Source organism: Ceratotherium simum, chromosome 12 (genome assembly GCF_057802395.1).
Source record: "Ceratotherium simum simum isolate JZ-2026a chromosome 12, ASM5780239v1, whole genome shotgun sequence".
Classification (NCBI taxonomy): Eukaryota; Metazoa; Chordata; class Mammalia; order Perissodactyla; family Rhinocerotidae; genus Ceratotherium; species Ceratotherium simum.
This window is the reverse complement of record NC_141911.1, coordinates 18,844,553-18,858,756: the sequence shown is the minus strand read 5'-3', so window position 1 is coordinate 18,858,756 and position 14,204 is coordinate 18,844,553. Positions and strand designations below refer to the sequence as shown.

At 38.6% G+C, this 14,204-nt stretch overlaps 1 protein-coding gene across 1 annotated transcript in view; it reads right to left on the bottom strand.

Moving 5' to 3' along the window:
* Positions 1-14,204, bottom strand: part of LOC101391083 (putative ATP-dependent RNA helicase DDX60-like) — an 87,813-nt gene that overhangs the window by 26,179 nt on the left and 47,430 nt on the right. Inside the window, exons 24-28 of the mRNA XM_087437257.1 lie at positions 13,514-13,678; positions 11,139-11,286; positions 9,595-9,747; positions 6,824-6,928; positions 987-1,187 (exon numbers count right to left, since the gene is read on the bottom strand). Coding sequence (XP_087293383.1) covers positions 987-1,187; positions 6,824-6,928; positions 9,595-9,747; positions 11,139-11,286; positions 13,514-13,678 — 772 coding nt within the window. The remainder of the gene's footprint in view (positions 1-986; positions 1,188-6,823; positions 6,929-9,594; positions 9,748-11,138; positions 11,287-13,513; positions 13,679-14,204) is intronic.

Below are 14,204 nucleotides of genomic sequence, written 5' to 3'. Positions count from 1 at the left end.
ATGATGTACACCTGAAATTTTTACAATGTTATAAACCAATGTTACTGCAATAAACAAAAAATTAAAAATATATATATATAATTTTTATTTTAATAACAGCAATACTGTTGTCCTTCTTCTTGTCTATGATTTGGAAGAGTGAGATGTTTTGATAGCAGAATCAATCTTTCATTTCAGTTATACATTTTTAATGATTTTTTAAATATAGAAATTTCTTATTAATCTAAAGGACTAATTAATGAAATGGCAAATGCTGACAACATAACAGGATTTAAGATACATGCAAATCTATTATGTCACAAAATATATCTAGACAATCACAACCCAAGTTCTGTTACCAGTTCTACATTTAATCTCCTTTAAATAGGAAAAAATAGAAAACATTTAGAAAGGATAGAGAAATCAGCAAATTGTTTGCCCATTCTTCTCTTTAAAGAAAACTAAAGCAAAACATAAACAAACAAAAAAACTGAAAACATGAGAATCGAGGCTACTAATGATAACAGCAAACATTTATGTGTTTATTATGAACCAAGCTTGATGCTAAGAAGTCATTGACTTACATTACTTATTTAATTCTTGCTACAGTCTAGAGTTACCATGATTATTCCTATTTTACAGTTGATAGCTCTGAGGTTTAGAGAACATAAGTGCCTTTCCTAAAGTTAAACAGTCAGTAAATGGTTGAACCAGAGATCTATTAAGTCTATAGCCGATACTTAACCACGATACTATATTGTTACTCACACACTAAAATAACCCTGAGTAATTCTTAATGCCCTAAATACCGTCTTTGGTGGCGAAACAAAATAAAATGATTTTATTTTTCCTTCCCCAATACACATATAATACTGAAGAAAATGCAAATCATTAAATGATTAATGAAACTGAAGAGTTATTGTTCCAAACTTGTAAAAGAACAGCAGCCCTGACTACAGCCCAGCCAGGAACGACAGTTCAACCTCAGACAGGGTCAAGGACGGTACCTTTGCCGTGGCATCCTCTGGGTCACCTCCCTTGGAAGCTAGCAGCATGAGTCGCAGGACCAGGGTTATGCTGAGAGGGAAGTGTCCTCTCAGTTCAGGAACACCGGATGTGATGAGTCTTTTTATTTTGGGCAATGGAATATCAAAGAAATATACATCTCCCAGCAAGTCTTGACCTCGTCTTCCAGCACGTCCAGACATCTTGAAAGAGAAGAGAATCACAAAGTAAAACTTTCCTAAATAATTTCCTATGTAGTTAAACAATTTATGACTACATTTGTCATCTGGATTGGCTAAAGTTAATTGTGCATGAAGTCCTGAAACTAATCTGTGCTAATGCGGCACTTAGGAAATTCAGTGCAGTTGGGGTAAAACAGAATATGAGGCATTTATCATTAACAGGTGGTCATTTCATGCAAACAACTGAACTAGGCTTGTAAGATGATATGTAAAAGAAATTAAAACATGGACCCTGCACTCAAGGAGCTTACAGTCCATTTTCTGTCTCTCTCACTCCCTCTCTTGCTACCACACACTCACCCACAGAGAGAGAGAAATGAAGAGAACTAGAGACTACAAGTAGAGTTAAAGACAATGAAATAAAAACAATATGACTAAGCTCCTTGAGATACAAATCGAGTAAATTCACTGAATGAGACGTTACGAAATGACTTCTTGGAAGAAGGATGTCAATAACCAGCTCTTTACAGAAGAAATAACAGTCATTTACTGAATGCTTAGTATGTGCTAGGCCCTTTATATAAATTATTTTAGGCAGTCCTTATAACAACCCTATGAGGTAGATAGTATCGTTATCCTAACCATTTAAAGAGGTGGAAACTGAGTACAGACAACCTAAGTAGCTTATCCACAGTCCATCAACTGAGAAGTAGCAAGATTCCATCCCGGACATTTTCATTACCAAATTCATGGTCCCCAGAACTATATTAGCCTGCCTCCAGAATCCTAAAAATTAAATTCCTGACGCTCACATGGTAGAACATCTGTGCAAGGAATAATAGTAGCAAAGAGGGCAAGAAGCCGGAGATGAGTAAAATGATTGAAAATAGTAAGGAGATTCAATTGGTTAGGACAAATGGTCATGAGAGTACGAAGGTGGACATTTAGAGAGGTAAACAGAGAAAGGGAACTTGTTGATAAAGGGCTTGACTATTGGCTGACATTGATAAATTTGATCCTAGGGTAGAATTAATTACCAAATATTCCTGAGCAGGAAAATCACATGAAGAAAAACTATGCTGTCAGTCTTCTGCAGGACAGAATAGAGTATGGGGAAATGAGAATCAGGGAAAATGTTATAATAATCCAGGGAAAAGAATGAAGGAGGGATATTGGCTATAGAAATCCTGAGACAGAAATCTGAGAGACCACCACATGAGAGCAATTGTATGGTCTTTGTAACAGACTGAGTATCAAGAGCAAAGGAGAGAGAAGCATTCAAGTTAACACCAGAGAGGAAAAATGTGTGCATGGTGAATGAATAAGGGAATGTTTATCGAGCACCTTCAATGTGTCTCTTTCCTACTTCACTTAATCCTTACAAATACTGTGGGGTAGTGATTATCACCCCATTCTGGAGATAGGAAAGGAGAACCCAGAAATTTGGTTACCTCACCCTAGGTCACACATCTGGTTAGCAACAATCACACAACCCTAAGTTCACATGCCTTTTTGTTATAATGTTTTCCATTATAACTGCAACTGAAAATGACAGGCTGGTATAGATGGATGCTGAGGTGTACACATTGTAGAAGAAACGATCAGTTCCACAACACCTTGAGCCTCTCTGTGTTATCCCCATGATATACGCGATTAGAGATACAAATTCCCTCATAGAATTTATAAGAGTAAATAACAGAAACGGTCAAAGAACCAAAGCAATCACAGTTCTGTAAAGGTAGGATTATCAAAGACTTCAAAGAAAAAAATAAGGAGAGTTTGATTAGAACCTTGAAGAGGGGCTATGATTTCAATAGGAGGAGAGAAGAAAGACTCTAAGAGGAAGTGGCAGAACAAAGATGCAGATCAACAAAGCACGGTAGAAATTAGAAGCCAATGACTGAAAAAACATGTGCCAGAGTGTTCACACTAGGAAAGAAAATGAGATAAATCTAAAATACACACAGTGGTCAGGATGCAAAGCGCCCTACTAATGACAGCTAACATTTATTGAGTACTTACTATGGGGCAGGCACAGTTCTGAGTGCTGTGCATTTTTCAGTTAGTCCCATAACAACCTCATGAGACACAAATTATTACTGTCACCATTTCTCAGATGAAGAAATCGATGCCCCCAGAGGCTAACTTTCCCAAGAGTGCACAGCTAATAAATAGTAAAGCAAGGATTTAAGCTGAGGGAATCTAGGACCAGATCACACTCTCTTAATCATTACCCACACTACCTCAGGTGTTCCATGAGCATCCCAGGGCAGAGGAATCTGAAGCAAGGCTTGAGCCAGGCCACTGGTGGGATGGCACAACAATCCCAGCAAGAGAGGGACAGGGCAATAGGTTGGTCTGAATATAGGCAGAACCAAGGCAACACTGATGTGGTGGTGAAGAAGCCAGAGAAACGAAATCAAGAGACTGTGATAGCAATAAGGCCATCCTTATTGCTAACTAAGCAATGATAACTAAAGCAACCCCAGGCTTTTGCCAAGAATGAGACCTTTGGAGACATTGGGAGGTGGTAAATGCATTTTTATTTGTGGGAGGGAAGTGAATCATTGGGGCCCAGAGGTCAGACCGAGAAAGCAGCCTACTCAGTGGCTCCCAATGATCCCAACAATCACAACCTCGTATATGCACAATATTGTATAATTCCCTCTCCTTGAATGTTGAAGAAAAGGAGTTTCTTACAGGGAATGCCAAGGTAACAAGTATTCCCTTTACTCTACATACAATAAAGTCCTGTGGGGAGTTGAGTGACATGAGGAAGACACCCAGGAGCAGATCCTAGCACATATTAGACACGTAATAAGCGCCATGTGAATGAAGGAATAAACGAATTTAAAAAAGAACAGAAAAGAAAATAGAAAGGCCAAAGAAGAAAATGACATGCTAAGCAGAAAATCCATAACATTTTTTTCAATTAATACAGTAAAACGTATTATTCGTTTTAAAAGGCTATTAAAGAATACACAGTTCAGGGGCCGGCCCCGTGGCTTGGTGGTTGAGTGAGCGCGCTCCACTGCTGGCGACCCGGGTTCGGATCCCGGGCTCCCACCGACGCGCTGCTTCTCCGGCCATGCTGAGGCCGCGTCCCACATACAGCAACTAGAAGGATGTGCAGCTGTGACACGCAACTATCTACTGGGGCTTTGGGGGGAAAAATAAATAAATAAAATCTTTAAAAAAAAAAAAGAATACACAGTTCAGTCTATGTTACCTGCTACACTAGGAAAAAAGCACATTCCCATGGGACTAGATTCCACCACAAAAGAAAGCACTAAAAGAATGAGCCCGCAGGAAAGAAGCAGTACAGCTTCAAACCAGACGTTCAAAGAGGTCTAGACAAGGAATAAGATTTGGATACCACTGAACAAAGGAACCGGAATCAGCTCCTTGGCAACCAGCCTCGGGACAAGATGCCAGGAAGGTGGCTTCTCAGATATTCCCTTTGGCCTGTGTGCACAACTGGATTATCTATTAGCATGCATATTTCTAAATAATAACTCTCTTGTACAGTGAGAACAGAAATCCATAGGTGGGTGTTCTTTCTTTCAAACTTCCCTTTAAATATAAAACAGAGTGAATGTTTACTCCAAACTGAAAGACTTGTCAAAGTATTGACAGGAAGTCAAAATATTGACTCAGCTAAAACTAAGACTGTAGATGTAGGACCATGATGAAATTGAACTGTGTTTGAAATATCTTTGGTATAATTAATGTTGTGTTCTCAAATGCAAGCAATAGAATTAACACTTTCTGCTCATGGTTATGCGGCACATTCTTAGAGAGACACTGTAAAAAATTTAGAAATGTGATCCAAGTTTTCTGATTTAACTGATTTCTCCAGAGTCAACCTGACAGTTGGGAAGACTAGCTGGTGCGTAAATTCAAGGTGCACATTCCCAGAAAGTTCTGCCACTTGACTCTCCAGAAACAAACAAAATTCATTAGGGAAGAAAAGGCATTTTCTCTCCTCTAAGAGATAATGCCAAGTCATCAGGGTAGGATAACAAAACAATTTCATTCATATGAAGGTCCACAGTAAATGCATGATGTTCGATTTCTTCCAGGAAAGAGATGTTGGTAAGGATGAGGAAAAAGGGGATTTGAATTCTAAAGGAAACAGGAGTCCCTTAAGAGAAACTTCACTCACTGCTCAGAAACAGCAAGGGTGGAAAATTCCAGCCCAGCGGCTGGTCTTACTGGTTTTCAGCTCAAAAACCACATGGCAAAAGCTGATCTTGTTCACAGCCACGCTTGAGAAAAGGGCAACGTGGCTTTTAAAGCTTAAACAGCAATATCCTAAAAGCTCATGAAATGGATATCAACTCCTTTTCTCTGTAAAATCACAATCTCCACATTCTAAACTGGGAGAGTTAACATGATCTATACTTAAATGAGAAAAGAGAAAAATGTCAAGAAGAAGAAAAATTTCTATTTTGAGACTTTGTAAATATCTTCGTCTTTTATTTTTTGCAGCGTGTGGAGAAGAGGTAGTTTTTCTTTCCCTTCCGACTTGCAACATATGATATCACATTTCCGTGTCATGAGGGAAACGAGAAGATGCTCAAGTACATCATCTTTGTCTACTTGTCTCTGTATGTCTGTTAAGTGACCCTTCTCTTCTATTTTTCTTTCTCTCACCCTCACTCTCGTTTTTCTTTTATCTCTCTTTCCTCCCTTGCCTTATAATATAGAACATCGTTTTATTCTTGATTTTTGAAAAGTTTATTAGAGATCTTTCGGTAACATCTCTCTCCCCAGAAATTCCACCAAAATTATAATAAAGGGATTTTTTTTTAAACATAAACCCACAACAACAGGGTGAATGGCAACGAAATTTTGGAATTTGGAAAGTAGATGGTAAACGACCCCAAAATACTCAATACTAAACTTGCAGTAAGAAAGTCAAAATATACCTGCTTTAAATGACAGAATTCCCAAAAGACATAGAAATTGATGATACCAAGTGCCACACACAGAAAAAGACATATTAAAGGAAACGGATGATGCAAGAAATTTCAGAACATTTTACATACTCCCAGGAAAATAAAATAAAGCGGTACTATGAAGGATCAAGAATCAGGGCCGGCCCCGTGGCTTAGCGGTTAAGTGTGCGCGCTCCGCTACTGGCGGCCCGAGGTTCGATCCCGGGCGCGCAACCACACACCGCTTCTCCGGCCATGCTGAGGCCGTGTCCCACATACAGCAACTAGAAGGATGTGCAACTATGACATACGACTATCTACTGGGGCTTTGGGGGAAAAAAAGGAGGAGGATTGGCAATGGATGTTAGCTCAGAGCCAGTCTTCCTCAGCAAAAAGAGGAGGATTGGCATGGATGTTAGCTCACGGCTGATCTTCCTCATACAAAAAAAAAAAAAAAGAATCAGAATAGCTTTATATTTCTCAAGACTGAAAACTACACTAAGATTATTAAGTCACTGAACATTAACTGTGAGAAAATAGTGAAGCAGATAAATCAAATGGCATGAAGTAACAAGACACGAGGGAACTGTGTTCAAAATCACTACGTCACATAGAAAGTAAAAGGAAGAACAGAAACTATAGCCTGTTAGCAGATAAAAATGCCACAGGGTTCGTTATCTCACACACGTCTTTCAGCAGTGGGAGTAAGAGAATTACCTGTCTATAATTTAAAGCATTCAGGTGGACGGAGTCTTGAGCAAACACAACAGATTTACACGGCATGTGGATCCCCAAGGCAAGCGTTCCAGTAGCCGTCACTGCCTACAGAAATAAGAGTTAATTCAAAATAGAGCACATCTACAAGGACACAAGATATATTTTCTGCTCCTGTCACTGAAAAGCTCTTGAACTTTAACTAAACCACATGTTATTAATGTCCACGTACTAGCCACATGGTTCTTCTTACTAGTCCCTGAATATCCAAAGCACACTGCTGCTGCAGGCTCTAACTGTTGCTGTTTGCTCCGCCTAAAATGGCTTCCCTCAAATCTTCATTTGCAGGCTCTTTCTGATCTCTGCAAAAATGTCCAAAAGGACTTCTCGGACCACCGTTTCTAAAATAACCATGTTTACTTGTTCCTCCTAGACCGTAAGTATCGTGGGCACCTAGTAGACGCACAATAAATGTGCATTCGATAAATGCATGAAGGAATAAAATACTCACATACAACTTTCCTGAAGATGGGGTAATAATACTTTTCCTAACACACTCTGGACAATCATCTTACCCTATCCTCATGCTTTGTTTTTGGAGGTTTTATCTACACAGTGTCAAAAGTTCATGAAAAATGGAACTAAAATCAAAGAATTACTTCAGTAGAAATTAGTAAAAGTTTATTGTGCACACACCAAAAAGACAGTTTGCAAACCAGTAGCACTCAAACCAAAACATGGAGGGAGGCTCAGAGGTATATTACCATAAAGCAGCTCATTTAGTGTGAAGGCAGAGAGTGTTTATTCTTCACTGTGATTGGTTACAATATTAGAATTTTCTTAAATGTGGTTACCTCATATCAATTTAGGGGAACTATTTAAGTTTCACTTATGATTTCCAAAGGCATAAGCAAGAAATGACCCAGATCAAGTTAACCTCACTCGTCTTGCAAACTAAGCTAAATTAAGCTTTGCTTGTATGACTAACTGGTTTTGTCTGCTCAAGGAATTTTCAAGTCTGGTCTCCGCTAGCGTGTGACAGATAACTTATCTAAGCAATTGAAGCATAATAAAGTTACATTTTTTCCCTTATTTACTTTCCTAACAGTCTATGTACCCACTCATCTATTTAATGCTGGGTACATACAATTGTCTCTCTTCCTCTTAAATACATTGATATTAATCCATGTGATAATTATTTTAATTATTTAGTGATATAGAGAAAACAAAAATACTTTCTAATTGATATTTATAAACACATCTAAATTCAACCAATTATTTGTTCACTTTAAAAAGTTCATCAAGGGGCTGGCCCAGTGGCACAGCGGTTGGGTGCGCATGCTCCACTTTGGTGGCCCAGGGTTCACAGGTTCAGATGCCGGACACGCACCGACACACTGCTTGTCAGGCCATGCTGTGGTGGCGTCCCATATAAAGTAGAGGAAGATGGGCATGGATGTTGGCCCAGGGCCAGTCTTCCTTGGCAAAAGGAGGAGGATTAGCATTGGATGTTAGCTCAGGGCTGATCTTCCTCACCAAAAAAAATAAAGTTCATCAATAAGAAAAAAGACAGAAAGACTCAAATCAGTAAAATTTAGCATTTAATTCTAATGAGTACCATGTTTAAAATTGTTCTGTGTAGCAAAGCTATCACAATTTCCAGAATAACAATTTTATAATAGTCTGGCTATTCATTCATTCTTTCATTAACTTTTATTGAGCAACTACTATGTGACAAGTTCTATAATACTGGGTGTGATGAGTAAAATAGGTGTGACCCTTGCCCTCAATTAATAATCTTTATAAAAACTCTTTTCTCTTGTTCTTGCCCTTTGAAACGACCAATAAATTGTATATTTATATACTTTGTATAAACTGTATATATTGTATACATGCACGCACAGTCACACACACACATACGTATACACATACTAAAAGGAAAACTGAGCAGAGTCATTCCAAATATTTTTAGTTTTGATAAATAGCAAGTAATAACCTTTATTATGATATACTCCTCACTATTTTTTTCTTAAGATTACAAAGATAAATATCCTGAATAGCAGAGTGACTACCTTTCTACACAACCTTCACATACAGACACACACATATGCGTGTGCATGCAGGCAATAAAGCTGGTGTCTGTTTCCACAAATCACTCAAAAAGAAAATTAACTGAGCAATCATATGAACATTCTTGGTCAATTTATGGAGACTATCCCCACCTTAAACCAGAATGCTGCCTCCTTCGGCGGCACACTATTAAGAGGTTAACAAGTGTTTGATTATGAGCCAACTAAGATGTCCTTACCCTTTTCCAAGTTCATTTAGAGATACCACACCTATAAACTCTATCTAGACCATGTTAGTCTAGGACAAGCTTTTTTCCAATTCCTGGAAAAGAGATGTCTTCCTCTTAGCTGACCTGAGGTGTGACATTAGAAACAGGTCTGACTAAAAGTATATCTTAAATATCCTCAGGAAATCTGTAGGGCAAAATAAAAAAGTACGTCCTAGGCACTATGTGTTTAAAAAAAAGTAGAATGTTTTGCCTAAATTACCATAGCTATAATATTTCATTATAGATGTTGTTTTTTAGTATATAAATACTTTTAAACTCCGCTAATAAACGAAACAGATGGGGAAGCCATCAAGTGAGTTGTAAGAAAATGACGCTTTGGTTAGATGAGATAAACTGGTATAATTTTTCACATTTCACTGCTACTCAACATCATGTATGTATAATTTTATTTTTTAAATGTAAAAAAATCACCTACCCTGATAAACCCTTCCACGAAAAGTATCTCAACGAACTCTCTTTCTTTAAAATACATGGAATCGTGATGATATCCAATACCCCTTTGTGCCAAAGCCTTCAGTTCTTCGCCTTTTCTTGTTAACTGTACTCGCTTAAACACCACTTCCAAAGTCTAAAACAAGAAAGAAGTGTAGAACAATTGATAATATATTTTATTTAATTTTAACTTCAATCAGAATCACAGGGTATTTTCATGAACTTAGCATTTCTACCTTGCACAAAGTGAGGCTACTCTTTGACACTGACCCTATATAAGGATAGGTTATAGTTTATGACTCCAGAAACAATCTTCCCATTTTTTTCAACAGTCTGTCTCAGAGAAGAGATAGTCATAAACCAAAGGGAGAACGTGCTGTTTGTAAATAAGATGTCCGGGACAGGTGAGTGTATGATCTGCTGGCGCCAGAAAGAGGGAGACCAGTTCTCTACTGAAACCTTCGGAGCCCTCCCCAGGCAGAGAGAGGCTCCCCCAAGGCAAAGTGGTTCCCTATCCTAGATGATCAGAGAATTCTTACTTCCCACTGTGAATCACTCACTACTTAGACTCAAAGCTTTAAAAATATCCATACTATCACAATCCTACTTCTAGGAATTTATCCTAAGGAGAAAATCCAGCAGTTGGCCAAAACGTCAAAGGGAAACACTGCTTATAAGAACAAGAAAAAATAACGAAAATAACCTATGCAGCCAAGGGTCACAAGACTGGTTAAAGAAATTATAGTCATCCATATCAATACACACTATAAAGGTATTAAAATAATAATGTAGCTCTATTGTTGTTAATAAGAAATGAATAGCTAAGTGAGGAAAGCAGGTTACAGACTAATTTATACAATATGATCCTATCTTATTAATAAATAAACATATGGAATGTCTAATTTGGGTGTGGGTGTTTTTGTATGTCTCCAGAGGAAAATAATCTAGGACAGTGAATATCTCTGAGCTGTGACATTGTTCTTATTTTTGTCATTTTGTATTTTCAACTATTTCAGAAATGAACATAAATTACTTACATAAGAAAAAAATTGTTTAAATGTCATACCATATTTGGATATTTCAGTATCTGTTTAGTGGAATGCCTTGGATGTCAGACAGAAGGTCTCTGAGATTGGGACATTCTGTAGATATTATTTAAAATGTATTGTACTGCACATACCCAAATATGACCAGCAGTAAAATACAGCATGTGGGATTGAATTCTAGAATCAGGCCATGTAGTAATCCCGGAGAGTAGAGTGAAATAAAAGAAGAGGCTGACACTTCCACAATCAAACTACTAAGCAAGAAGAAATCACCTATAGAAATTTAGTACATCAAATTTGGACAATCATTGCAAACCAAACAAAATAACACACAGAGATAATAATATTTCAAAGATATTACACAAACATGTCATTTCTAATAGAGATTTTACTTAGTGTCCAAAGATAATAAACTAAACAATCACTATAATAAAAAGTCATGACTGACACATTATTATACTGAGCCAGTTTCTATGCTGACCTCGGTGTGCAGTGCATTGACATCAGCATACGAGCAGTCCTCAGGGATTTTCAGAAACTCCTTCAAATTATTCAGGAAATTAATATATTCAGCTCCATATGTTAGTTTCTTTTCCAACTTCTTGGCCTTTTCCTTGTCTTTTTCAAAGCTGTTATTTTAAAAAAAATAATAAACTTTTAAGTAAGGAAAGTTCATATTCACCTACCACAAGAAGCCTAAGACTTCCCAGATCACCCTTCATCGCCCAGATGCTGAGTTTTACGTGCAGCACTACCAATCCTGATTTAAATCTCCTTTCTTACATGTACTTCCATGTTTGCTCTAGAAGCAATGGGCGCTCATCAGCAAAATCCACTATATCCTCCTCCTTTTCTCTGCATGATCCCTTCTCCTTCTTGCTATTGTTCTTCTCAGAAGAATTGCAGCTCTCCAGAAAAGCAAGGGGCGAGCATGGCACAGTCAAAAATGAGTTGGCACATTCCCTTGGCTCCACTGACTCCTGGTCTCATGGGGAGGGACCCAGCCAGAGAAACAAGCCAGAGAAGGGCACTTTAAATCTCCACTCTGGGAGCAGAGACCCTTCTTGACTGGGCCTCAGGGGCTGATGATAGCACTAAATACCCTTTATTTTCATAGTGCATGTTGTTCACTACATATCCGACTTGAAATGTTGTTCCCAGTCCTGAAAAAGTTCTGACCAAAGAGAATCAGTAACTGAGAAGAGCTATAGCTCCAAGACCTCTCTCTGAGGTCCCTTCCCTTCCCAGGCGTCTGGGAAAATCTGCACAACAAACAGAAAGAAGATGCAATCGGTGGTGGGATCAAGAGACTCTGCTATTGTCTTTGGGAAATATCTAAAATTAGGGAAGCTGTGGAAGCTGTTTCAATATTGAGGGAAGATTCGATCATTCTTTCAACAAGTATTTATGAAGCAATGTGCCAGGCATCTGCTGGCACTGGGAATACAAAAAGGAAAATGCACAGTTCTTGTAGGGGAACTGACCATCTAGGGAAAAGCAAGATATACAGATAACTGTTATAACTGCTTTCATGATTCAAAGTAGAGTGGGAATAAAAGAAAAAGGGCAATAAGCCTACCTGAGAAATCATTATAAATTCAGAGAGAAGATAGACTTTGAACTGGAAAAAAAAATGAGTACAAGATGTATGAGCTAACAGAAAGGAAGGCCCTCCGGGTATAGATTCAGGTGGTGGAGAGCATGTCACGAGTGGAGAACTGGAAAAGACTGAGTCTTAGCAGAGAGGGGTAGCAGGAAATGACACCACAGATGGCAGGGACCAAATCATGAAGAGCCTTGCATACAATGCTAAAAGCCTCTCTTTATCAACATTACTAGGCGATTAAGAAAGAAAAAGCTTGGGGCCAGCCCGGTGGCGTAGTGGTTAAGTTCACATGCTCTCTGCTTCGGCAGCCCGGGGTTTGCAGGCTCAGATCCCAGGTGTGGACCTACACACCGCTTATCAAGCCATGCTGTGGCAGGCGTCCCACATATAAAGTAGAGGAAGATGGGCACAGATGTTAGCCCAGGGCCAATCTTCCTCAGCAATAAGAGGAAGACTGGCAACAGATGTTAGCTCAGGGCTAATCTTCCTCACAAAAAAAGAAAGAAAGAAAAACCTTGTGTGTGGGATAATTTGATTCAATTTGCACATTAGAACGTTCACATCAGCAACTGTGTGTCAGTAATATGGGAGGGGGTGAACCCGGCACGGGAAATCACACGGGAAAGCCTCTACAAGAGCCCAGAGAGGAGATGCCAAAGGCCTGAACTGGGGCAGAGTTAGAGAGTAAAGATGGAGAGGATGGCAAGGAGAGAAGAAACATTTGGTCCATAGAACAGTCAGAATTAATCAGACATTGGGAACAAGGAAGAGTAATCACCACAGTGAAGTGCTGCCCCAAGCATACAATTGGTATGGCAGGTCATTCTATAGGCCTTTCTTTGCTCACCCACTGTGATATTGCATCACGGAAACCTCCACATTGTGACCACAGGGGACAAATGTAGGCTATGGTCAGGTCGGCTGAGGGTCTCCTAAGAGACATTGTTCACACGTGTTTGGAAAAGATGCGATAGTTTTTTGAGAGCTGAATTGACATTGTCAGGTCAGATAATCTAGCTAGGCTTGCAGAGTCTGTCCTACCCCTCCTGATTCCTAAATGAACCCTATCTATACACAACTAAGAGGCATAAGGTTATGGCACCTTAACTTCCTCCCATCCTCCCATCCAGATTTACTCTATCAACCAATAACAAGAACCTCTCTGTGGCCCAGGTCTGTATACATTTCTAATGGTTTCCTACGAAGTATTTTAAGCCCTTAATGGCCAATTTGTTTAAGTAAATACTTACGTTTTCTTTAGTTTCTTCATTTTATTTTCAGCTTCGTTAAGTTTTTTATTTATGTCATGGACATTGCTACAACATTGGTCAATTTGGGGACAGCTTTTTCTCTCTGACTTCTCCAGAAAAGTGCACACGCTTCTAGCTCTTTCTTCCACATCACCACTCTTAAAACTTGAAACAAATGAAAAGAATGCCTTGAAAAGATTATTTTTCCATTCAGGTCATATTTCCATGAACCACTATCATATAGCTGTTGGGAAAATGTTTTGGCTGAATGTATCTAACAGCCACTACCACTGTACTCATTATAGGTTGGGTCCACCCAAGAAATTTTTTCAACATTACTGGTGAGGCCATGGACTTACTACCATGTTCAGAATGCAAGCTTTGAAAAGGAATGTTGTTTAGCTGATAAAGATTAAATCAGTGCATTGGAGAAACAAAGACTAGGAAAGTTATATGTCAATTACATCTCAATAAAAATAAAAAAGACTAGGAAAGTCACAGTCTAATGTACGTGATAAGAAGATTTGGTATATAAACAAGGCAAAAATAATAATAGCAAACAATTACAAAGTACTTACCAAGTTCCAAGCACTGTTCTATGTGGCTTAAATGTATTAATGCATTTAATCCCCACTATGACCTTATGAGGAAGGTACTATTATTATCTCTGTTTTGCAGATGAGGAAATAGA